Here is a 27,063-nt window from a genome sequence, read left to right on the forward strand (position 1 = left end):
TGGTTGGATCTCTTTGCAGTCCAAGGGACTCTCAAGAGTCTTCTGCAACACCACAGTTCAAAAGCATCAATTCTTCGGCGCTCAGCCTTCTTCACAGTCCAACTCTCACATCCATGCATGACCACAGGAAAAACCATAGCCGAACTATGACTATGACTAGACGGACCTTTGTTGGCAAAGTAATGTTTATATGAGTTAATATAAATAACTTTTATATTAAAAGAAGTACCCAATAAAAGTTCATATGAATAAACTTTTAAAAATAAATTAATAAAACTACCTTCAAGGTGTTTCCCTTCTAATGACCAAGACCAACACATACACCAGGATTCAGAGCCCAGAGTCTGAGTTGCACTGACTTTTGGTTGCAACACCATCCTTTGGGCGCAGGCCCGGCCCCGGGTTGGCTGGCGGGACTGTGGTTGGAGATGGATACGCCCCTTCTCCCCGCCCCACCCCGCCCCGCGGCCGAGTTGATAAACCTGGACGCGGGGCCCCGGGGCTGTCCCCAGTCACCGAGGAGGAGCGCGCCCCTCGCCATGGCTGCGCGGTCGCTCCTCCTGATCCGCGGGGGGTGCGTCGTCAACGACGACTCCTCGCAGGAGGCCGACGTGCTGGTGGAGGACGGCGTGGTGCAGGCAGTGGGGCGCCACGTGCTGCCGCCCGGGGACGCGCCAGCCGGGCTGCGGGTCCTCGACGCCGCCGGCAAGCTGGTCCTGCCCGGCGGCATCGACACGCACACACACATGCAGTTCCCCTTCATGGGCTCGCGCTCCGTGGACGACTTCCATCTGGGCACCAAGGTACCCGCCCCCGCGCGCCCTTACACCCTGGACGTCCGCCCAGCTCTCGGCTGCCTCTCCGGCGGTCCCCGGACCCCGAGGAGCGCGCCGGGGCGACCCCGCAGGATGTCGGCCCCCAAGCTGAGCTCCCTTCTGGGTGGTCCTCCTCGGGGTGGCGGGGTGGGGGTGGGGCATCAGTTCAGCTTCGGCCGAGCCAGACACCCGTCTGATCCTCTCTTTGGATAATCTGACTCGTTTAAAGCAACCTATTCCCTCACCCCTGTTTCTCTACTCCTCTCCCCCGAACCCCTCCTTTTCTCTGGGTGTTCTGTGAAACTCCGAAATTCCTCCTTAATATGTTAGACTCTTTGTAGTCGACGCTCTCAGCCAAAACCAAATGAAAAATCCATTCACCCAGTAGTTACCGCCTTGACTCAAAAGTTAGCAGCGCACGGCAGGTGATGGTGATGAGCCCACGACATTCACAATTTTTACTGCCACCCGCCAGCCAGCAGAAAAAGTATTCATGCAAGGCCGACGAGGGTTTCCAAGAACGCTGTTGTAGAAACGGTCTCCCAGCGCTAGCTCTCCACCTGACCCCATCCCTTCTCCGACCTGCTTGCCTGGGGACATCAAATTCAGACCCTGATTCTTGGTGATTGAGCGCCTGTGGCTTTCACAGCAGGGTCGAAGGATCAGATTATAGATCTCCCCAGGTGAGGGAGGCCTGGGTTTCTCTAGACACAAAGGCCTAAAGACTCAGCCTATGAAAATAACTAAAACGAAGGAAAAAAAAAAAAAATCAGAAGATGAACAGGGCAGCTTACAGGAACCTGAAGTTAAAACTGCACGCAGCTACTTTGGCTGGAGCCTGACCTGCACCCTTCTCGAGGCTCCCGTTGGGGCTGTGGTGGGAGAGCTGGCTCCTTGGAAAATTCAAGTAGCGGTGTCCTGAAGGTCTGAGCTCTCTGTAGGGGTTCTTTCTCGTTGACTGTGCTGTGATGTGTATGAAGCAAATCCGGCCGTTAGTCCAAATACAGGCTGTGCAGTTTCAAAGCAGTTATGAGGATTTATCCATTACCCTACCGATTTCTAACAGCTTTACTCTCTCTACACCTCTCTTCCTCCACGTTCCCAATCCTCTATGATTGACCAAAATGTTTAAGATAAAAAGAACTATCTGACCCAGGTCTGGGGCAGGCTGCTGACGCCAACATTTGCAAAGCTTCCTCCTAGTTACTAATTATCAGGACAATGGTCAAGGTCTTTTATAGGAAAGATCAGTATCTGTTAAAGAGTATTCACTTCTCTTTTGCTAAAATGTGAAATTTGCTAAACTTCAACAACTTTATGTTGACATGTAAAATACATTTTTTTCAGATATCCAAGCAATTCACGATTGTAGAAAGTTGGGGGAAAAAAATAGAAAAGTAGAAAGAGGAACAGTATTACCCAGAATCTCTCACTCAGTGACAATGTTTTGGTTTAATGTCTTTATGATTTTCATATGCTTTATTTTACATAACTGAGGTGGTGGTGTGCATGTGTGTATAAGTGCATGTACCTGTATATAGAAATCATGCACCCTGTTGTATTAAGTTATCATACGTGCACTTTCTGTTGTCACGGACTCACCATTCACTCGGTGCATTGCTGATGGCAGGGCATTTCATTGACACCTCCATTTATCAAATAGGGAGCTGCTGTTGCTGATCATCAGTCAGTCACCAGGCCCACTAGCATCATTCCCCTTCGTTATTTCCCTTTCTCTCATCCCAGATGAAGCAGCCAAGAAGGGTTAGGATGCTGTGGGAAAGGGACGTTCCTTCTCTCTCAAGATGATTGGTGCATGCCCAAAGATCCAGGGAGGTGGTTCGCAGTTTTCTACATGTTCTTGTCCATTCTGGGATTCCAGTTTGGAGAGGTTTACGATTCCATTACGGTAAAGAATCCGTACAATTCTGTACTGAAAACAGTACAAACTGTTTTTCAGACAAATATAAAGGTAGAGGTACATTCTGAAAAAATACAGGGATTAAATGAACACATACATACTGAACATATAAAGTTGAATTACAGATAAGTATGTGGGAAATAAATAAATGTCATTATCTCCAAGAAAAAAAAAAAAAGAATCCGCCTGCAATGTGGGAGACCTGGGTTCGAAAGATCCCTTGAAGAAGGGAAAGGCTACCCACTCCAGTATTCTGGCCCAGAGAATGCCATGGACTGTATAGTCCATGGGGTCGCAAAGAGTCGGACATGACTGAGCGACTTGCACTTTCACTTCACTTCACACTTCCATACTTAGAAGACAGCTTTTTGTAGCATACTATTTAAAGAACTTACTGGTTGATTCTTTAGGTGTTTCTCACTTATAGAGTATAGTGAAGTCGCTCAATCATGTCCGACTCTTTGCGACCCCGTGGACTGTAGCCTACCAGGCTTCTCCGTCCATGGGATTCTCCAGGCAAGAATACTGGAGTGGGTTACCATTTCCTTCTTCAGGAGATCTTCCCGACCCAGGGATCAAACCCGGGTCTCCCACATTGGAGACAGACGCTTTAACCTCTGAGCCACCAGGGAAAAACATTAAAGGAAAACATGTTTTTCATGAGCTTAGAATTGCAGCAGAAAATGATATGGTCAGAGATAAGGTCAAAGACTGAGCAAAGACTAAATGCATGTTGAACATTAAACAGTACTCACAAAAGGGCAAAGTTGCAAAAGTTTACTTTGAAATCGGTTGGTTGGATCCCAGGAGATATTCACCCTCCCACCCCCACTCCCTAAACAGATGAGACTTCATAACAGGGAACCAGACAGGTAAATAGAGATAAACATGAGCATTAAAGTATTGGCCTGAGTTCTGAAAGAAGGCCATTATGAAGTTATTTTGTCCTCTTTTCTAGAGTCTTCACGATAATTCCCAACGCAGGGTTCGTGGTTTTGGGTTTGGGGAAATAGGGACAAAGAAGTCTTTTGTAAATGCTGGTCATATTTTATACTAAACTTGAAAGACATGAGTACTGTTGAGCAGCCTTTGCTTCATCAATCTGTGCTATGTTTTAGGCACCTTGCTAAGCTGTGCTTTGTCTTCCAACAATCCCAGGTGCCACTGTCTACCCTTTGCAATTAACGAAGCTGAAATGTAAGTCACGTGGCCATGATTGCACACCTAGTAAGTGGCAGAGTGGTTCTTCAAATTCAGGACCGCCTGCTTTCAATACTAGGTTCTCATCCTTTCTGAAATGATGACTTTAAAAAAAAAATCTAAGGTTTAGATTCACCAAAGTGGCAGTAGGTAGATGAAAAACCTATATAAGTAAGGGGTATGTTACTGTGAGATGTCTTTTGTCAAAGACAGAGCAAAGTCAACCTTAAGATATACAGTAGCCTTTCACCTTCCCAGTGCTGCAGGCAGTTAAGGTTGTCAAAATAAATATACACTGCAGGGAGTGGGTTTGTGAGACATTTGTACCTGCATTTATAGCCACATCATCTCTAAGGGTACAGAAATGGGTACCTTAAGTACAGAAAGCCATAAAGTAAGAATGATATATCATGCTTTCAGGAGATGGGCCCCAAAAGGTTAGACCAAAGTGTGCTTCCTGCAAGCACCAGGCTGATCATTTATAATATCTGACAAACAGAAGGGATACTGTTTGTGGTGTTCTACGTATTGATCACTAGGTTGTGATGGAGCCAAATTTAAAAACTGAAATATAGGTCAACCAAAGGTTACATATGTTGGAAATCTAATTCATGTCAGAGGTAGGTTTAAAGCTTATAATTGATTTACTTAATTACAGGTAAAAGCCTTCCATCCGATATAACTAATGGTAATGGCATTCTGCTTTAAAGAAATCACATTTCATTTTGTTATTCTGTACTAGATATACAGTAGTCTTCCAATAATTTAATATTTGTTGTGAAAGACAATGGGATTCTTTATTCAAATGGGTATTGTAAATTAGATAAACTTGAAGGAATTATGACTGCTTTTACAACATCCTGTGATAAGAAAGTGAATTAAAAGAACTCAGTCAGTTTTCAAATATATATATATTTGTATTCAGACATAGACACAGCTTGGAGTGGGTGGACTCACATTAAAAACCTGGCAGCATCAGTGGCTGGCAAAAATATCATTTTTTTTTTTAATTGAGAGAATGCAGAATACCTTTTATGTGAAGGACAAAAAGTCCTCAAAATGATCAAGAGAGAAAATTATACTTTGCTCTGGAACTTTTTGGTAAAATGCCATGATGGTGATTACTTATAATAAGGGAGTGGAAGGTATATGATTAAGCACACATTTATGGTTGTATTTATAGAGCTTCCTCACCTTGTAGAAGAGCTGTGATTCAGAGAGTTTGGTTGCAAACCAAACCTCTTTTCTGTTGCCTCTCTTTTGGAGCGCCAGGATGGGTTTCAGAAGCTGTGCGGGCAAGTCAGTTCCTCTCTTGGTGTTGTCAATCCTTCCTTATCTGTAAAACAAAGCAATAATAGTGAGAACATCTTTGATTAAAAAAAAATTTTAAGTAATGAAAAATATATATTCATCATTCAGGAAAAGGCTGGAAATTATAGTTGCTTAATATATATGAGTTGAATGAAGAAACTGCTCTTTTAAAAAAAAATAAAAGGAAAATACAGAAGAGTATAAAGAAAAATATAGCTAGATCGCCTACAGTTTCAACATTTTCCTTTCAGATTTTTCTTTTCTGGGAGGGACAGATGAACTTTTTGCCTTGTACTAAATTATGCCTTTGAAATCAGCCTTATTCATGAAACCTTTCCCCAGGATCTTCACTGTTGTCAGAGAATATGATTTCTGTGTCCTGTTGTCTTGTCCAAGACTGAGTCCCAGATCTTTCTCTCTGGTCTTATATCTCTTCTGCATCAGGCTTCCATTTCTGCCCGTCTGAATATGTCCCATAAGCGCCTCAGACTTCAAGTCCTCAAATTTATCCTTCTCTTCTAGTGCTTGCCCCATTTTTCTTCCTATCTTTCCCCTACTGTTAACAACTCCACTCTCACCTTGTTCGTGTTGGACATTTTGGTGGTATCCAGCTTTTTTTGGCTTGTGTATAACAATATAACGTAATTCATTGCTCAGATGCTTGATGATTGACGTGGAAATCACCCCACAGGGTGAAATGCCTGGGCCAGCATTGGATCCATCTTAAAAGAGTCTAACACAGACATCCAGATTGCCTTTCAGTTTATGCCCCAGTCCCCACCCACCTCTGCAGCAATACCTCCTAATTCCCGTTTCACTGCATCCTAGCTAATTGTGGATGTTGACTTTTAAAAAATTGATGCTAATTTAATAGGAAAAGCATAGAATTTCTTACTGTTTTTAAACAAGCATTTCTTTAATTGCTGGTAGCAATGGCACCCCACTCCAGTACTCTTGCCTGGAAAATTCATGGACAGAGGAGCCTGGTAGGCTGCAGTCCATGGGGTTGCTAAGAGTTGGGAACGACTGAGCGACTTCACTTTCACTTTTCACTTTCATGCATTGGAGAAGGAAATGGCAACCCACTCCAGCGTTCTTGCCTGGAGAATCCCAGGGATGGCGAAGCCTGGTGGGCTGCCGTCTCTGGGGTCGCACAGAGTCGGACATGACTGAAGCGACTTAGCAGCAGCAGCAGCAAGGATGAGCTTTGAACATTCTTGTGTTAATAGCTTCCATGTTCCAGCTGTAAAAGTGTGTAATTCTATGATTTCCATCAGTGGCTATTTACTGGTTACACATTTAATCTTTGTACTAATCAGAAAACAAAAATAAAACCATCTCAAAGATTAATTTGAAGCCACTCAGTATGAAGTAGGGCTTTGGCTCTATTGAGGGTGTTGTGTGTTAGGAAGCCTTTCACTGAATTTTATAGACTCTGGGACTTGCCTTCTTTCAGTTTTCATATTTGTGTTTTGCATGCTTTTCACTTCCACTTGTTTTCTCCTTCATTTATCTGGACCTCATGTCTTCAGGCTCTGACAGAGGTAGTCAGGAATCATGGTTTCCTTGATACTGCTATCAGGAAGGAAAAGTTTTCCTCTAACCACTTATGTTTAGTTTGGTGGGTAGCTCAGTCAGTAAAGAATCTGCCAGCAGTACAGGAGACCCAAGTTTGATCCCTGGGTTGGAACGATCCCCTGGAGAAGGAAACCAAGGCAAACCACTCCAGTATTCCTGCCTGGAAAATCCCACGGACAGTGGAGCCTGGTGGGCTGCAGTCCATGGAATCGCAAGAGTCAGACATGACTTAGTGACTAAAACCACCCTCTCAAAATAAACTGACAAAAGATAGATTTGAAAGAGAAAAGATAGATTTTTAAAATTCATGTACATTCAGGCCAAGTTCACAGAAAAATGTGATTCAAGAAGGCAAGTTAGAATTAGGGGCTTCCATATCACTTTGGGGCTTCCCCATGGCTTAGTGGTAAAGAATCCGTCTGCCAGTGCAGGAGACACAGGAGATGCAGTTTCGATCCCTGGGTCGGAAAGACCACCGGGAGGAGGAAGTGGCAACCCACTCGTATTCCAGCCTGAAAACCTCCATGGACAGAGGAGCATGGCCCGCTAGAGTCCAAAAGGTCACAAAGAGTCAGAAATGACTGAGCACAGGCATGCCTATCACCTTAACATGGGAAGGGCACCTATGAGAAAACAAATGGCTTTTAGGAGAGACCGACAGGCTCTTAGGAGAATAGATGGAGATACGATATTTCATGACAAGATCTATTTAGTGTGGTGCAAGCTTCTAGTCTCAAGTAGTAAGAGTCATCTTCCTGGAAGGGGATTTATGACAATTCAATTCTTTTTTGAAAGGCTCTGCTTTCAGGCAGATAAAGGAGTTCAGGGAGAAAAAAAAAGGCATCTATTCTCAGATGCCTTCAGCTCAAAATGATTTTTATGCCACAATGGCATATTCTGGACCTCATCACTGCCATTTAATATGGAATAACCTTAAGTGATGGATTTTTAAAGTTCATAATTAGGTTCCATGAATTCAGGCAACAAATAGTTCTTGGAAACCCCCTAAGTGCCAGGCATTATGGTTGGGGTTATAGAGATGAAACCGTGATCTTTGTTCTCAATGGCAGACAGACTGGAGGTATATGGAGCTCTAATTTTTCCTGGCTTTGGTAATAAATTATATGCAGTGAACTTTTGGATGTGTAGGCTTAACTTGAATTTTGTGTGACTGTTTTTGAGTGAACACTTGCAATCTGGCATTTTTCCTTGTGCTTAGTAAACAGTCATAATTGCTGACATCACTGGGCTACATTTCTGATAAGTGAGCTTCAGCACCTGCCCAGAGCCTTCCCCTCAACACTGCTTTGTCCTCTTCTTTTCAGATGTCAAGTAGCAATCGAGGAAGGACACCTCACTTTTTCTGTTACATTTCATTGCCTCCAATAGAGAAATTGTGTTACAGTGATAGTAGTCATGAGTTCTGAGTCCTGAGGATCTGTTTACCCATAAATGCTTAAAATAAAATGAAGCAAATCATAATCTTAAAAAAAAAACAAACAGGAAATTATTGGAGGCATAGATATAAAAATAGACTGTAATTCTGTTTTGTTAAAAGTCCTATTTAACACTGATTAAGTAACTCAGCAGTGGCCACAGGACTGGAAAAGGTCAGTTTTCATTCCAATCCCAAAGAAAGGCAATGCCAAAGAATGCTCAAACTACCACACAATTGCACTCATCTCACACGCTAGTAAAGTAATGCTCAAAATTCTCCGAGCCAGGCTTCAGCAATATGTGAACCATGAACTTCCTGATGTTCAAGCTGGATTTAGAAAAGGCAGAGGAACCAGAGATCAAATTGCCAACATCTGCTGCATCATGGAAAAAGCAAGAGAGTTCCAGAAAAACATCTATTTCTGCTTTATTGACTATGCCAAAGCCTTTGACTGTGTGGATCACAATAAACTGTGGAAAATTCTGAAAGAGATGGGAATACCAGACCACCTGATCTGCCTCTTGAGAAATTTGTATGCAGGTCAGGAAGCAACAGTTAGAACTGGACATGAAACAACAGACTGGTTCCAAACAGGAAAAGGAGTTTGTTAAGGCTGTATATTGTCACCCTGTTTATTTAACTTATATGCAGAGTACATCATGAGAAACGCTGGACTGGAAGAAACACAAGCTGGAATCAAGATTGCCAGGAGAAATATCAATCACCTCAGATATGAAGATGACACCACCCTTATGGCAGAAAGTGAAGAGGAACTCAAAAGCCTCTTGATGAAAGTGAAAGTGGAGAGTGAAAAAGTTGGCTTAAAGCTCAACATTCAGAAAATGAAGATCATGGCATCTGGTCCGGTCACTTCATGGGAAATAGATGGGGAAACAGTGGAAACAGTGTCAGACTTTATTTTTCTGGGCTTCAAAATCACTACAGATGGTGACTGCAGCCATGAAATTAAAAAACGCTTACTCCTTGGAAGAAAGGTTATGACCAACCTAGATAGCATACTCAAAAGCAGAGACATTACTTTGCCAACAAAGGTCCGTCTAGTCAAGGCTATGGTTTTTCCTGTGGTCATGTATGGATGTGAGAGTTGGACTGTGAAGAAGGCTGAGCGCCCAAGAATTGATGCTTTTGAACTGTGGTGTTGGAGAAGACTCTTGAGAGTCCCTTTGACTGCAAGGAGATCCAACCAGTCCATTCTGAAGGAGATCAGCCCTGGGATTTCTTTGGAAGGAATGATGCTAAAGCTGAAACTCCAGTACTTTGGCCACCTCATGCGAAGAGTTGACTCATTGGACAAGACTCTGATGCTGGGAGGGATTGGGGGCAAGAGGAGAAGGGGACGACAGAGGATGAGATGGCTGGATGGCATCACTGACTTGATGGATGTGAGTCTGAGTGAACTCCAGGAGTTGGTGATGGACAGGGAGGTCTGGCGTGCTGCGATTCATGGGGTCGCAGAGTCGGACACGACTGAGCGACTGATCTGATCTGATCTGAAGTAATAGGCTTGGGACAAAACTGAGCATTCAGCTTTCAAATGTGCTTAGAGTCTACATTCCATGTTAACATTTCAAAGAAGGATCTTGAAAACAACCCAGCCAGGGCTAGCAATTTTTTTGAGAAATGGAATTGTGCATGAATATGCAATCTGCACAGCTTTCCCACTTTGCTATTGGAGAAGTGAATCATCTTAATTATTCTACCTCATAATTTCTGGGAGAAATTCATTGGTCTCTCTTCCTTTCTCCCTTAAACATTTAAAGAATATTTATGTACTATAACAGGCATGAGGCATATGGTGATGAAACTACATCAACTAAATAAAAAAAATCTCTGGAGGATGGGATAAAAGTTCCCTAAAGCAGACCAGTAGGCAGCCAGGGCTAAGATCATGGAACTGGGGACTTCCCTGACAATCCAGTGGTTAAGACTTCATCTTTCAATGCAGGGGATGCAGGTTTGATCCCTAATCAGGGAGCTAAGATTCCACATGCCTCACAGTCAAAAACCCAAAACATAAAACAGAAGCAATATTGTAACAAATTCAGTAAAGACTTTAAAAATGGTCCACATTAAAAAAAAAAAAATTCTTAAGAAAAAAAGTCACTGGATTAGAGAAGGGACAAGGAGAAAAGAATGTGGGTGACTTGACTCTCTGATATGGAAAGGAACTCAGATCATGCAGAGCTTTATGAAGCTGTGTGATAACTGTTTTCCTTCATCCTAACAGTACAGGGAAGTCAATAAAAGATGGAAAGTGGCTAGCGTGACTGGGGACAAGGTGACAGTACACAAACTAACTGCTCTGGTCTGGTCAAGAGATGCAGGTAGCACTCTGAGCAGGGCTGGAAGTATGGTGACTCAGGGTGTATGTTGGGGAGGGGATACGTTTGCTGACGGATTGGATTTGGTGATACCAGGGAAGAAGAGAGGTAGACATCAAGGGTGCCTCTTGAGTCTGTGGTTTGCCCAGTTGGATGGGTGATGGTGTGATTAATATTTCACACTTGGGGAGGCAAGGAGTATGGCAAGGTACTGTGGGACATTTCTTTTAAAGTATTTTTATTTATTTTAAATTTCATTTATTTATGTTTTATTTTTGGCCTTGGTAGATCTTCGTTGCTTCATTCGGGCTTTCTCTAGTTGTGGTGCGTGGGTTCTCACTATGGTGGCTTCTCTAATTGTGGAGCACCAGCTCTAGAGTGCATGGGCTCTGTTGCCCTTCAGCATGAGGGATCTTCCAGGACCAGGGATCAAACCCATGTAACCGGTACTGGCAGGTGGACTCCCACCCGCTGGACCACCAGGGAAGTCCCTGTGGAGGACGTCTTTTTACAAAGCTGGTTATGCTTCTGAAGTTAGAATATAAACTGGAATCATGAAATTTGCTTTCCTAAGTCTTAGTGACTATGAGAAAGTTGAAAATTCAGCCAAGTGTTTTTCTCCCTAAGGCTCAAATGTCCTGTTGGATTTCTTTTTGATTCATTTGGGTTGAGCAAGTCCTGTAATAAATTTTAATGAAACAAAGTCACTTATTCCAAGATGAGCTTAGAAATGAAAATTCAGCAGGCCCATAAAAGAAAACACTTGAGATGCTTTCAATAATTATTTATACTCTAATACAGTCTTAAGTAAAATCTTGTGTTATGTAATATTATAACCCTACTGTTGGTTAGAGTTTATCCCAATTTATGTTCGGTCACAGAAAGGAGATCAAACCAGTCAATCCTAAAGGAAATCAACCCTGAATATTCATTGGAAGGACTGATGCTGAAGCTGAAGCTCCAATACTTTGGCTAGCTAATGTGAATAGCCAACTCTTTGGAAAAGACCCTGATGCTGGGAAAAACTGAATGCAAAAGGAGAAGAGAGAGGCAGAGGATGAGATAGGTAGTATTGCTAACTCAATGAGATAGTATCACTAACTCAATGGACATGAATCTGAGCAAACTCCGGGAGGTGGTGAAGGACAGAGGAATCTGGTGTGCTGCAGTCCATGGGGTCTCAAAGCGTCAGACACGACTTAGAGACTGAACAATAAGGTTTGCACATAAGACAGCAAGTGCATGCTCTTCTCTCCCTAAGAGAAGGTTTTAGACAAATTAGAAGGTTTTCAAGGGAGAACAGCCAAAGTAATGAGGCGCTGAAAGAACTGATATATGAGCCAAGATTAGAAGAGGTAAATGCATTTTGTTTGGCTAACTGACAAATAAAGGTGAAGTCAATCATCAGTAAGTACAAAGGAAACAATTAGGTTTTGTATGAAAATATGAAAGGAATTTTCTCTTTCCTGGTTTTCCCTCCCCTAAACTCTTTATTCTTCAAATGTTGATTCTGGCGAACATGTTGTGAAATGAATGTAAAGCAACTGATGTTAAAAGTAATTCAGTGAATACTGACAATCTACAAAGTGAGCTAGGAATGCAATGTTCTGATGAGTTGATTTGCTGGATAAAGTTAATTATCCTGTGAATAGTAGCTGTGTGGAAGCAAAAAGCATCAAGATAGAGCTTTTCCTTGTAACTCTTTCAGGAGCACATTATTTCAGTGACATTTCTCAAAATGATGAACATGACATGAGCTTAATAAAATTTCATTTCCTTTGTGAATTTACAATTCATAGTTCAATAAGATTTGTTTTGTTTTGGTATGGTCTTGGGTTTCCTAAATGGTTGATTTATTTTACCAACCTGTGCATTTCTCCAAGTAGACTCACTGATGCACTGGGACAATAGGCTGGAAACCGTCACACTGAATTGAAGACTGGGTAAGGGGACAAGGCCTGCATGGGGTTGAGGCACAGAGTAGGCAGAAGGTAAGACCTCCTGGACAAAGCTGCAGCCTCCTCCGTGTTCCCAATGAGAATTGCCAACTGTGTGACCCTGGAGAGCCATTTGACATCTCTGAGCCTCAGTATCCTCAACTGTAAAATAAGAAAAGCAATTTCTATCTCTCAGGACTGTAGCAAGGCATCATTCAATGAGTTAATGTACATAAGATGCTTAACACACAGAGAACAAGATGGCGGAGGAGTAGGTGGACGTGGAGTACATCTCTCTCCACGGATACATCAGGGATACGCCTTCAGACACAGAAGTGCATGCAGAACACCAGCTGAGAGCAGGCAGGAGTACCTGACCAGCGGAAAAGAAGATATAGGACCACACAAAACTCAGTAGGTCGAAGGAACTGGGGGGGAAACAGGAGTATTAGCAGGACTGGACCTGCCCTCGGCGGGTGGGGGAACTGAAGCAGGGGTCCTATCCCCACAGCAGGGCAACTGTCTGAGTCAGAGGAGAAACATTTAAGGCTGAGAGTGAAATAGCTGATCTGTGGCAGCCTAAATGGAATGAGAATCAGACGGCTCCTGCCACAGCCATACATACCCCAGACAGGAACACTGGTCTCCCAGAAGGTGCAGCAGCTAGGAGCTGGAGGGATTGTGGAGCAATCCCAGGGTGAGGGCTGCTGTGAACTGCAGAGAGACAGGTTGAGGAGATGTGAGGGAGGAGACTGTGGTGGAAATTGCCAGTGGTGGAAAGCCAGGCAGCCATGGAAGCAAGGCGATACTGCTGAGTCATGCATCAGGGGTGGAGCCACCACCATAGCCTCTCTCTTCTCACAGGCCAGCATCAGCAGCTGAACAATAGGGAGGCTGGCCCATCACATGCCTGACACACTGAGCTACAGAGAAGGACCCCACCCAGGATGCCCCTTTAAGTGCCTTAAGAGCCGATCTACAGAGTAGGACCCCAGCCAGGGAGGGGCCCTGTATGTGCCTGATATGCCAAACAACAGAGAAGGACCCCAGACCAGTTCAATTCAGTTCAGTTGCTCAGTTGTGTCCAACTCTTTGCGACCCCATGAACTGCAGCACGCCAGGCTTCCCTGTCCATCACCAACTCCCAGAACTTGCTCAAACTCATGTCCATTGAGTGAGTGATGTCATCCAACCATCTCATCTTCTCTTGTCCCCTTCTACTCCCACCTTCAATCTTTCCCGGCATCAGGGTCTTTCCTAGTGAGTCAGTTCTTCGAATCAGGTGGCCAAAGTATTGGAGCTTCAGCTTCAGCATCAGTCCTTCCAATGAATATTCAGGGTTGATTTCCTTTAGGATAGACTGGTTGGAACTCCTTGCAGTCCAAGGGACTCTCAAGAGTCTTCTCCAACACTGCAGTTCACCAGCATCAATTCTTTGGCGCTCAGCCTTCTTTATAGTCCAACTCTCACATCCATACATGACTACTGGAAAAACCATAGCTTTGACTAGATGGACCTTTGTTGGCAAAGTCATGTCTCTGCTTTTTAATATGCTATCTAGGTTGATCATAGCTTTCCTTTCAAGGAGCAAGCATCTTTTAATTTCATGGCTGCAGTCACCACCTGCAGTGATTTTGGAGCCCCCAAAAATAAAGTCTTTCACGGTTTCCATTGATTTCCCCATCTATTTGCCATGAACTGATGGGACCAGATGCCATGATCTTAGTTTTCTAAATGTTGAGTTTTAAGCCAGCTTTATCACTTTCCTCTTTCACTTTCATCAAGAGGCTCTTTAGTTCTTCTTTGCTTTCTGCCGTAAGGGTGGTGTCATCTGCATATCTGAGGTTATTGATATTTCTCCTGGCAATTTTAATTCCAGCTTGTGCTTCATCCAGCATGGCATTTCTCATGATGTACTCTGCATATAAGTTAAATAAGCAAGGTGACAATATACAGCCTTGATGTACTCCTTTCCTGATTTGGAACCAGTCTGTTGTTCCATGTCTGGTTCTAACTATTGCTTCTTGACCTGCACACAGATTTCTCAAGAGGCAGATCAGGTGGTCTGGTATTCCCATCTCCTGAAGAATTTTCCGAAGTTTGTTTTGATCCACACAGTCAAAGGCTTTGGCATAGTCAATAAGGTGGAAGTAGGTGGTTTTCTGGAACTCTCTTGCTTTTTTGATAATCCAACAGATGCTGGCAATTTGATCTCTGGTTCCTCTGCCTTTTCTAAATCCAGCTTGAACATCTGTAAGTTCACGGTTCATGTACTGTTGAAGCGTGGCTTGGAGAATTTTGAGCATTACTTTACTAGCGTGTGAGATGAGTGCAATTGTGTGGTAGTTTGACCATTCTTTGGCATTGCCTTTCTTTGGGATTGGAATGAAAACTGACCTTTTCCAGTCCTGTGGCCAGTGCTGAGTTTTCCAAATTTGCTGGCATATTGAGTGCAGCACTTTCACAGCATCATCTTTTAGGATTTGAAATAGCTCAACTGGAATTCCATCACCTCCTCTGGCTTTGTTCGTGGTGAAGTTTCCTAAGGCCCACTTGACTTTGCGTTCCAGGATGTCTGGCTCTAGGTGGGTGATCACACCATCATGGTTATCTGGGTCATGAAGATCTTTTTTGTACAGTTCTTCTGTGTATTCTTGCCACCTCTTCTTAATATCTTCTGCTTTTGTTAGGTCCATACCATTTCTGTCCTTTATTGTGCCCATCTTTGCATGAAATGTTCCCTTGGAATCTCTAATTTTCTTGAAGAGATCTCTAGTCTTTCCCATTCTCTTGTTTTCCTCTATTTCTTTGCATTGATCACTGAGGAAGGCTTTCTTATCTCTCCTTGTTACTCTTTGAACTCTGCATTCAAATGGGTGTATCTTTCCTTTTCTCCTTTGCCTTTAGCTTCTTTTCTTTTCTCAGTAAGACCTCTTCAGACCACCATTTTGCCTTTTTGCATTTCTTTTTATTGGAAACGGTCTTGATCACTGCCTCCTGTACAATGTCATGAACTTCCATTCATAGTTCTTCAGACACTATCTGTCAAATCTAACCCTTTGAATCTATTTCTCACTTCCATTGTATAATCATAAGGGATTTGATTTAAGTCATACCTGAGTAGTCTGGTAGTTTTCCCTACTTTTTTCAATTTAAGTCTGAATTTTGCAATAAGGAGTTCTTCATCTGAGCCACAGTCAGCTCCCGGTCTTGTTTTTGCTGACTGTATAGAGCTTCTCCATCTTTGGCTGCAAAGAATATAATCAATCTGATTTTGGTGTTGACCATCTGGTGATGTCCATGTGTATAGTGTTCTCGTTTTGTTGGAAGAAGGTGTTTGCTATGACCAGTGCATTCTCTGGCAAAACTGTGTTAGCCTTTGCCCTGCTTCATTTTGTACTCCAAGGCCAAATTTGCCTGTTACTCGAGGTATCTCTTGACTTTCTACTTTTGCATTCCAGTCCCCTATGATGAAAAAGACACCTTTATTGCGTGTTAATTCTAAAAAGTCTTGTAGGTCTTCATAGAACCATTTGATTTCAGCTTCTTCAGCACTCCCCAGGAAAGAGAGCCCTCTAAGTGAACAGGTGGAGCTACAGAGAAAAACTGACCAAAGAGGCCTGATCGCCAACTACAAGAGGCTTGAAAAAAGACTCTGATAGGGCCATAACTCCTGCGGCAGAGGCAGTCTCTGTCCCTACACACTTGATGCCGCCAGGGTCCCTGCAAGCCAAGTAGCTGCACCATCTTAACACTCAACTGTCACTGGGGCAGAGCTGCCACTGGCAAAAAATAAGTCTTGCGTCTATGCTCACAGGGTCACTTCAGTCGTGTCTGACTCTGTGACCCTGTAGACTGTGGCCTGCCAGGATTCTCTGTCAGAGAGGGGGGTCTCCAGGCAAGAATACTGGAGCATATTGGCCAGTACTGGTTGCCATTCCCTTCTAGAGCACTATATTTCCTGCTGTGCTAGCCACCAACCCCCTCAGTGCCTGTTGCTGCCAGAACCCCTGTGACACAAGCAGCTACACCACCTCCACACCTTGCCCTCACAGGGGCAAACCCAAGCCCTCCAGGGCAGCCTCAGGAGCTGGGGACCCAGGGGACGACCCACATGTAGAGGTGGAAATAGAACCTCAATTGAAACCCAGAGGTAGAAATAAAACCACAATTGAAACCCAGGGGCAGTGTGTCTAAGGAAGAAGATCTAAAATCTTCCCACCAGCTATACAAGCTGCAAATTAAGTCCACATGATCAACTAAGCAGACTCTGTGTCTGTGGAATATATAAAAGGCCATTGAGAGCTCCCACAAAAGAAAATGCACTAACGCTGATAGCTGTGGACATTGGAGGCAAGAACACACAGGAGTAGAACCAGATTAGAATCTGTCCCACAGCAGATCCAGAGATCAGCGCAATGTTGGAGGACATCCTAGGGAGAGATCAAGCCCTGAGCATTTGGAGTTGGAACACTGACTCCCAAGACCCTAGACTAGCAAAAGACTACCCGTCGTGAATATCAAATAGTGGGAGCTGACACAAAGGAAACCACTTGAATACAAGACCTGGCATCACCCAACCATGAGTAGCACCCTGTGCAGGATGCCTCATCTAAACAACAAACAAAACAAAGATACAATCCCAATCATCAGCAGACAGGATTACCACCTCACTCAGCCTTGCCCATCAAAGGAAAAACAAACAAAAAAACAAAAACTCAGCACAAATCTTATCCTATACAAAGCTCACACAAACCACTGGACCAGCCATAGGAGAGCAGAAACCAAAAGGAAGAAAGAACTCAACTTTCTTCAAGGAAAGAATTCAACTTTCCTTGAAGCCTCAGAAAAGAGGAGACCTCAAACACAATAGCTTAAAAAAAAATAATGAAAAGACAGAGAAATACTGCACAAATGAAATAACAAACTAGAAACACAGAAGTCCAAATAAATGAAGAATAAATAGGCAAACTACCTGAAAAAGAATTCAGAACAATGATAGTAAAGATGATTGAAACCTTGAAAACAAAATGGAGAAAATGTAAGAATCAATTTAAAAAGACCTAGAAGAATTAAAGAATAAACATACAAAGACAAACTACACAATTACCGATATTAAAAATACTCTAGAAGGAATCAATAGCAGAATATCTGAAGCAGAAAAATGAATTAGTGAGATGGAAAATAAAATGTTGGAAATAACTTCTGAAGAGCAGAATAAAGTAAAAAGAATGAAAGGAGTTGAGGATAGTCTCAGAGACCTCTGGGACCATATCAAACACATCAACATTCAAATTATAGGGGTTGCAGAAGAAGAAGAGAAAAAGAAAGGGTATGAGAAAATTTTTGAAGATATTATAGTTGAAAATTTTCCCACATGGAAAAGGAAATAGTCAATCAGATCCAGGGGACACAAAGAGTCCCATACAGGATAAACCCAAGGAGAAACATGCCAAGACACATACTAATCAAACTAACAAAGACTAAACACAAAGAAAGAATATTAAAAGCAGCAAGGGAGAAGCAACAAGTAACATACAAGGGAAACCCCATACACTTAACAGCTTATCTTTCAGCAGAAACTCTGCAGGCTAGAAGGGAATGACAGGATATATTTACAGTACTGAAAGGGAAAAATCTACCACCAAGATTACTGTACCCGGCAAGGATCTCATTCAAAATTGATGGAGAAATAAAAAGCTTTTCAGACAAGCAAAAGCTAAGAGAATTCAGTACCACCAAACCAGCTTTACAACAAATGTTAAAGGGACTTATATAGTCAAGACTGAAAGTGAGAGGATGGAAAAATATATTCTATGCAAATGGGAAGCAAAAGAAAGCTGGACTAGCAATTCTCATATCAGACAAAATAGACCTTAAAACAAAGAAGATTACAAGAGATAAGGAAGGACACTACATAATGATCAAGGGATCAATCCAAGAGGAAGACGTAACAATTGTAAATATCTATGCAACCAACAGGAGAAGGCAATGGTACTCCAGTACTCTTGCCTGGAAAATCCCATGGACGGCGGAGCCTGGTTGGCTGCAGTCCATGGGGTTGCTAAGAGTCAGACTCGACTGAGCGACTTCACTTTCACTTTTCACTTTCATGCATTGGAGAAGGAAATGGCAACCCACTCCAGTGTTCTTGCCTGGAGAATCCCAGGGACGGGGGAGCCTGGTGGGCTGCCGTCTCTGGGGTTGCACAGAGTTGGACACGACTGAAGCGACTTAGCAGCAGCAGCATGCACCCAATGTAGGAACACCTCCGTACATAAGACAAACACTAACAGGCATAAAAGGAGAAACTGACAGTAACACAATAATAGTAGGAGACTTTTAACACCCCACTCACACCAATGGACCGATCATCAAAACAGAAAATTAATACGGAAACACAAGCCTTAAATGATACCTTAGATGAGATGGATCTCATTGATATCTTCAGGACATTGCATCCAAATGCAGAAGAATACACCTTCTTCTCAAGTGCACATGCAGAGTTCTCCAGAGTAGACCACATCTTGGGTCACAAATCAAACCTCAGTAAATTTAAGAAAATTGAAATCATATCAAGCATCTTCTTGACCAGAACACTATGAGACTAGATATCAATTACAAGAAAAAAACTCTAAGAAGCACAAACACATAGAGATTAAACAACACATTTCTAAATAACAAACAGATTACTGAGGAAATCAAAAGGGATATCAAAAAATTTCTAGAAACAATGACAATGAAAACACAACTCAAAACCTATGGGATGCAGCAAAAGCAGTTCTAAGAAGAAAGTTTATAGCAATACAATCCTATCTCAGGAAGCAAGAAAAGCACCAAATAGACAACGTAACTTTACACCTAAAACAACTGGAAAAAGAAGAAGAACAACAACAAAAACCCCAAAATTAGTAGAAGGAAAGAAATCATAAAGATCCAAGCAGAAATAAATGAAAAAGAAGTGAAAGAAACAATGGTAAAGATTAATAAAACTAAAAGTTGGTTCTTTGAGATGACAAACAAAATTGACAAACCTTTAGCCAGACTCAACAAGAAAAAAAGAGAGAAGAATCAAATCAACAAAATTAGAAATGAAAAAGGAGAGGTTACAACAGACAATGCAGAAATACAAAGAATTATAAGAGACTATTATGATCAACTATATGGCAATAAAATAGATAACCCGGAAGATATGGACAGATTCTTAGAAAAGTTCAATCTTCCAAGAGTGAACCAGGAAGAAATAGAAATTATGAACAACCCAATTACAAGCACTGAAATTGAAGCTGTGATCAAAAATCTCCCAAAAAACAAAAGCCAGGACCAGATGGCCTCACAAGTGAATTCTATCAAACATTTAGAGAAGCACTAATGCCTATCCTTCTAAAACTCTCAAAAAATTGCAGAGGAAGGAACACTTTCAAATTCATTCTATGAGGCCACCACCTGGTTTTGATACCAAAACAAGACAAAGACAACACACAAAAAGAAAACTACAGGCCAATATTACTGATGAACATAGATGCAAAAATCCTCAACAAAATTTTAGCAAACAGAATTCAGCAACACATCAAGAAGCTCATACACCATGATCAAGTTGGGCTTATTCCAGGGATGCAAGAATTCTTCAATATACACAAATCAATCAGTGTGATACACCATATTAACAAATTGAAAGATAAAAGCCATATGATAATCTCAATAGATGCATAAAAAGCCTTTGACAAAATTCAGCACTCATTTATGATTAAAACTCTTCAAAAAATGGGCATAGAAGGAACCTACCTCAACAGAGTAAAGTCCATATATGATAAGCCTACAGCAAACATTATTCTCAATGGTGAAAACTGAAAGAATCCCCCCTAACGTCAGGAACAAAACAAGGGTGTCCACTCTTGCCACTATTATTCAACATAGTTCTGGGAGTCCTAGCTGTAGCAATCAGAGAAGAAAAAGAAATAAAAAGAATCCAGATTGGAAAAGAAGAAATAAAGCTCTCACTGTTTGCAGATGACATGATCCTGTACATTGAAAACTCTAAAGATAGTATCAGAAAATTACTAGAGCTAACCAGTGAATTTAGCAAAGTTGCAGGATACAAAATCAATACAGAGAAATCACTTGCATTTCTATATACTAACAATGAAAAATCAGAAAGAGAAATTAAGAAATCAGTGCCATTCACCATTGCAACAAAAGAATTAAATATCTAGGAATAAACTTACCTAAGGAGACAAAAGAACTGTACTCAGAAAATTATAAGATAATGAAAGCAATCAAAGATGACATAAACAGATGGAGAGATATTCCATGTTCCTGGGTAGGAAGAATCAACATTGTGAAAATGAATATACTACCAAACACAATCTACAGATTTAATGTGATCCCTATCAAATTACCAATGGCATTTTTCACAGAACTAGAACAAAAAATGTCACACTTCATATGGAAACACAAAAGACCCTGAGTAGCCAAGACAATCTTGAGAAAGAAGAATGGAGCTGGAGGAATCAACCTTCCTGACTTCAGATTATACTACAAAGCTACAGTCATCAAGACTGTATGGTACTGGCACAAAAACAGAAATATAGACCAATGGAACAAGTTGGAAAGCCCAGAAATAAGCCCATGCACCTATGGGTACCTTATTTTTGACAAAAGAGGAAAGAATATACAATGGGGGAAAACAGCCTCTTCAATAAATGGTGCTGGGAAAACTGGATAGCTACATGTGAAAGAATGAAATTAGAACACTACCTAACACCATACACAAAGATAAACTCAAAATGGATTAAAGACCTAAATGTAAGATCAGAAACTATACAACTCTTAGAGGAAAACATAGGCAGAACACTCGATGACATAAATCAAAACAAGATAATCAAAGAAAATAATAGCAAATGAAACAACTGACAAAGGATTAATTTCAAAAATATACAAGTGGCTCATACAGCTCAATACCAGAAAAACAAACAACCCAAGCAAAAAGTGGGAAAAGACCTAAACAGACATTTCTCTAAAGAAGACATACAGATGGCTAACAAACACATGAAAAGATGCTCAATATCGCTCATTATTGGAGAATGCAAATCAAAACTACAATGAGATATTACCTCACACCGGTCAGAATGGCCCTCATCAAAAAGTCTACAAACAATAAATGCTGCAGAGGGTGTGAAGAAAAGGGAATGGTCTTGCATTGTTAGTGGGAATGTAAATTGATACAGTCACTATGGAAGATGGTATGAAGATTCCTTAAAAAAACTAGGAATAAAACCACCATATGGCCCAGCAATCCCACTCCTAGGTATCTACCCTGAGGAAACCAAAATTGAAAGAGACATATGTATCCCATTGTTCATTGCAGCACCATTTACAATAGCTAGAACATGGAAGCAACCTGGATATCCATTGACAAATGAATGGATAAAGAAGTTGTGGTACATATACATAATGGAATACTATTCATCCATAAAAAGGAATGCATTTGAGTCAGTTCTAATGAGGTGGATGAACCTAGAGCCTATTGTACAGAGTGAAGTGAGTCAGAAAATACCATATTCTAATGCATATACACGGAATCTATAAAAATGGTACTGAAGAATTTATTTACAGGGCAGCAATGGACAAACAGACATAGAGAATAGACTTATGGGTGTGGGGAGAGGGAAGGAGAGGATGAGATGTATAGAAGGACTAACGTGGAAACTTACATTACCATGTGTAAAATAGCCAATGGGAATTTGCTGTATGGCTCAAGAAACTCAAACAGGGGCTCTGTATCAACCTAGAGGGGTGGGATGGGGAGGGAGATGGGAGAGAGGCTCAAAAGGGAGGGAATATATGTATACCTATGGCTGATTCATGTCGAGGTTTGACAGAAAACAGCAAAATTCTGTAAAGCAATTATCCTTCAATAAAAAATAAATTAAAAAAAAAATAAAAGGGATTTCAGTTCAGTTCAGTTCAGTGACTCAGTTGTGTCTGACTCTTTGCAACCCCATGAACCGCAGCACGCCAGGCCTCCCTGTCCAACACCAACTCCCAGAGTCCACCCAAACCCATGTCCATTGAGTCGGTGATGCCATCCAACCATCTCATCCTCTGTCGTCCCCTTCTCCTCTTGCCCCCAATCCCTCCCAGCATCAGGGGCTTTTCCAATGAGTCAGCTCTTTGCATCAGCTGGCCAAAGTATTGGAGTTTCAACTTCAGCATCAGTCCTTCCAGTGAACACCCAGGACTGATCTCCTTTAGAATGGACTGGTTGGATCTCCTTGCAGTCCAAGGGACTCTCAAGAGTCTTCTCCAACACCACAGTTCACAAGCATCAATTCTTCGGCGCTCAGCTTTCTTCACAGTCCAACTCTCATATCCATACATGACCACTGGAAAAAACATAGCCTTGACTAGATGGACCTTTGTGGGCAAAGTAATGTCTCTGCTTTTTAATATGCTGTCTAGGTTGGTAATAACTTTCCTTCCAAGGAGTAAGCGTCTTTTAATTTCATGGTTGCAGTCACCATCTGCAGTGATTTTGGAGCCCCAAAAAATAAAGTCAGCCACTGTTTCCCCATCTATTTTCCATAAAGTGATGGGACCGGATTTCTAAAAGGGATTTAGAAGACAGAAAAAAAAAAAAGTTGCTTAACACAGGACTGAGTGTTTGAACAAGCTCTTCCTTGAGAGGCAAATACTTAGTAGGAGGTACAGGTCTCCTTCCTACATCTGAGTGTCCCCTTTAATTGAGATTACAGAATTGCTGCTGTGACACATGGCTCCCTGGACCCAGTGGAAAGAAGGGAGTATTTCAGCTCTTGAAATCGTGTTCAGGGATTTGAGATAACTTTGGGCTGCCAAAGGACTCTGGGTGACTAGAGAGACCAAAAGAGGCTCGAGGGACACAGGGAGGGATGCTGATGGTGCCCGACCACTGTTGGCCAGGTCCCAGGGTAGCAGCTAGGATCCTTGTGGCAGATGGATGGATGATGCCCTAGTGGTTTGGGAAAAGACAGATTCTGTTTTCCATCCATTGCCCACTCTGGCCCGGGCTGTCCTCTCCCAGGCACTTTGCTCCCATTTTGAGATTTGAGGAAATGGAGGAAAGTGGGAAAGAGAAACAGAGCAAGAAGAAATGAAAAAAGACAAATGTCTGCTCCTTTTCATTTTATTAGGGATGTGAAGCATTTGTGATAAATATGTATTCATGATTAAATTATAGCTAGCCCCAGGAATTTTAATTTGCTGTAGTTTTAATAAAAGTGGCTGTTTGACCATCACATCTTCAGTTTCATAAGAGACTCATCATTACTTAGTTTATATGGCATATATGCATATATGAGTTTGTATCATATTATGTAAAACCTATACTTAATATAATACAACAGGCTTCCCTGGTGGCTCAGATGGTAAAGAATCCTCCTGCAATGCGGGAGACCTGGGTTCAGTCCCTGGGTTAGGAAGATCCCCTGCAGAAGGGAACAGCTACCCACTCCAGTATTCTGGCCTGGAGAATTCCATGGTCAGAGGAGCCTGGTGGGCTATAATCCATGGAATCACAAAGAGTTGGACACGACTGAACACTTTGACTCACACTAAAACCATGTAAAATCTATTTTTTCATCTTTCAAAAGTTAGGCTTTTTTGTAGAAAATATAGCAACTATGGAAAATAAAAGTTAACTAGAGGGAAATGAAGACCCGTAAGTACGCCATCCAGAAACAGCCACTGAAAACGTTTCGTCCTGACTCCGTCCAATTTTGTTCTCTTGCTAAAGGCTGGTATGTTCTGGAGCGTGTTGCTGTGGCTTCTCTCTCTCTCTGGTTATTTCTGCCAACCTCAGGACCCCTCTAGCATCCTCTCCAAGGTCACTGCCACATCTTTCTCCTTTCTTCCTCATGAGTGTCGTTCAGTCTCAGGGCTGTGTCTTTCTCTGTCCACAAACAGAGTGGACATGTGCCCGAGCACCTCACACACAGGCTGCTCTCCACGGAACCCAGGTGGGCTGTCCTCCTCTGTCCCTCATCCGCCGCCTCAGTCACCCCAGACCCCCATCACCCTTGCAGCCTCCACCGCCCTGCCTTCCTCTGGGAATCACTGCTTCACACGTCTTGGTCATCTTTTCAAGTGTATTTATTTTTATCTGGAGGATAATTGCTTTACAATACTGTGTTGGTTTCTGTCATACATCAACATGAATCAGTTGTCTGTGTACATATGTTCCTTCCCTCCTGAACCTCCCTCCCACCTCCCCCTGCCTTTGAAGTACACTTAGTTGATTTAGAATGTTATGTCAGTTACAGGTGTACAGCATAGTGAGTCAATGCTTCTGCAGATTTCACTCCATTATAGGTTATCACAAGATAACAGCTGTAATTTTCCATACTGTGCAATAGATCCTTGTTGCTGCTCTAGTTTATACATAGTGTTTGATTCTCTCAGCCCTAACCGTCCCTCCCTGGTTCCTGCTCTCCTTAGATAGCCACTAGTTTGTGATCTCTGTGAGTCAGTTTCTGTTTTGAGATACATTCTGCCCTTTACCACTTCTCTGCTGATTCTTCCTTGCAGACCCTTTTCTCAGAACTTCTGCCTGCTCTTGGCTGTTCCCGAGAGCACAGGCTCTGGAACCCAATGCCCTGGGTCCAGTCTAGCCTTTGTCATTCTCTAGCTGTGAGAACTAGGCAGTTATTTCATGGTGCTGGTCTCGGTTTCCTCAACTCTAAAACGGGGTTAATGATATGCCCTGCTGCAGAGCTGCTAAGTTGGTTTAAACACTTCGAACATCAGAATAGTTCCTGGAACATAATAAGTAGTCTCTACCAGTTAGATCTTATTACCATTAGTGGCAGCTTCGAGTGTATGTCCTGATACTAATTCAAATCCCAGCCTCCTCTGATTGTTTCCCTTGGGATTTTCCAGCAATCTTTTCCCTCTACCTCTTCTAGCATGCATACTAAGTCATTTCAGTTGTGTCCGACTCTTCGCAACCCTGTGGACTGTAGCCCACCAGGCTCCTCTGTCCATAGGATTCTCCAGGCAAGACTAGTGGGTTGCCATGCCCTCCTCCAGGGAAATCTTCCCAAGCCAGGGGTTGAACCTGCATCTCTTATGTCTCTTACATTGGCAGGTGGGTTCTTTACCACTTAACACCACCTGGGAAGCCCATCTTTTCTAGGAGCTTAGCAATGTTAGCTTCCTTTTCACAATCCCTATACTGTGCTGGATCATGGAAAAAGCAAGAGAGTTCCAGAAAAGCATCTATTTCTGCTTTATTGACTATGCCAAAGCCTTTGACTGTGTGGATCACAATAAACTGTGGGAAATTCTGAAAGAGATGGGAAATACCAGACCACCTGATCTGCCTCTTGAGAAATTTGTATGCAGGTCAGGAAGCAACAGTTAGAACTGGACATGGAACAACAGACTGCTTCCAAATAGGAAAAGGAGTACGTCAAGGCTGTATATTGTCACCCTGTTTATTTAACTTATATGCAGAGTACATCATGAGAAACGCTGGACTGGAAGAAACTCAAGCTGGAATCAAGATTGCTGGGAGAAATATCAATCACGTCAGATATGCAGATGACACCACCCTTATGGCAGAAAGTGAAGAGGAACTCAAAAGCCTCTTGATGAAAGTGAAAGAGGAGAGTGAAAAAGTTGGCTTAAAGCTCAACATTCAGAAAACGAAGATCATGGCATCCGGTCCCATCACTGCATGGGAAATAGACGGGGAAACAGTGTCAGACTTTATTTTTCTGGGCTCCAAAATCACTGCAGATGGTGACTGCAGCCATGAAATTAAAAAACGCTTACTCCTTGGAAGGAAAGTTATGACCAACCTAGATAGCATATTCAAAAGCAGAGACATTACTTTGCCAACAAAGGTCCGTCTAGTCAAGGCTATGGTTTTTCCTGTGGTCATGTATGGATGTGAGAGTTGGACTGTGAAGAAGGCTGAGTGCTGAAGAATTGATGCTTTTGAACTGTGGTGTTGGAGAAGACTCTTGAGAGTCCCTTGGACTACAAGGAGATCCAACCAGTCTATTCTGAAGGAGATCAGCCCTGGGATTTCTTTGGAAGGAATGATGCTAAAGCTGAAACTCCAGTACTTTGGCCACCTGATGGGAAGAGTTGACTCACTGGAAAAGACTGCCCCCAAGGGCAGGAGGAGAAGGGGACGACAGAGGATGAGATGGCTGGATGGCATCACTGACTCGATGGATGTGAGTCTGAGTGAACTCTGGGAGTTGGTGATGGACAGGGAGGCCTGGTGTGCTGCAATTCATGGAATTGCAAAGAGTCGGACAGGACTGAGCGACTGATCTGATCTGATACTGTGCTTACTATGAAAGTGTACTTGCTACCTGTTATTACCATCTGATTATTTTATAATTGTTTGTTCGTATTTCTGTCTCCCCCTCTAGACTCTTTGACTATTCGTGTGTCTGATCATTTGTGTATCACATAGGGGAGTGACCAGGTGAGCCACTAGGAGTCTAGTTTCTTCCATTCAGTTGCTTAG

General features: G+C 42.4%; 1 protein-coding gene across 1 annotated transcript in view; it reads left to right on the forward strand.

Annotated features, from left to right (window-relative positions):
* The first annotated feature begins 491 nt into the window (after window positions 1-491).
* DPYS (dihydropyrimidinase) overlaps window positions 492-27,063 on the forward strand; it is a 98,946-nt gene continuing 72,374 nt past the window's right edge. The window contains exon 1 of the mRNA XM_019973950.2: window positions 492-803. Within this exon, the coding sequence (XP_019829509.2) occupies window positions 540-803 (264 nt within the window). The 5' untranslated portion in view covers window positions 492-539. The remainder of the gene's footprint in view (window positions 804-27,063) is intronic.

Source organism: Bos indicus, chromosome 14 (assembly GCF_029378745.1).
Source record: "Bos indicus isolate NIAB-ARS_2022 breed Sahiwal x Tharparkar chromosome 14, NIAB-ARS_B.indTharparkar_mat_pri_1.0, whole genome shotgun sequence".
NCBI classification, from domain to species: domain Eukaryota; kingdom Metazoa; phylum Chordata; class Mammalia; order Artiodactyla; family Bovidae; genus Bos; species Bos indicus.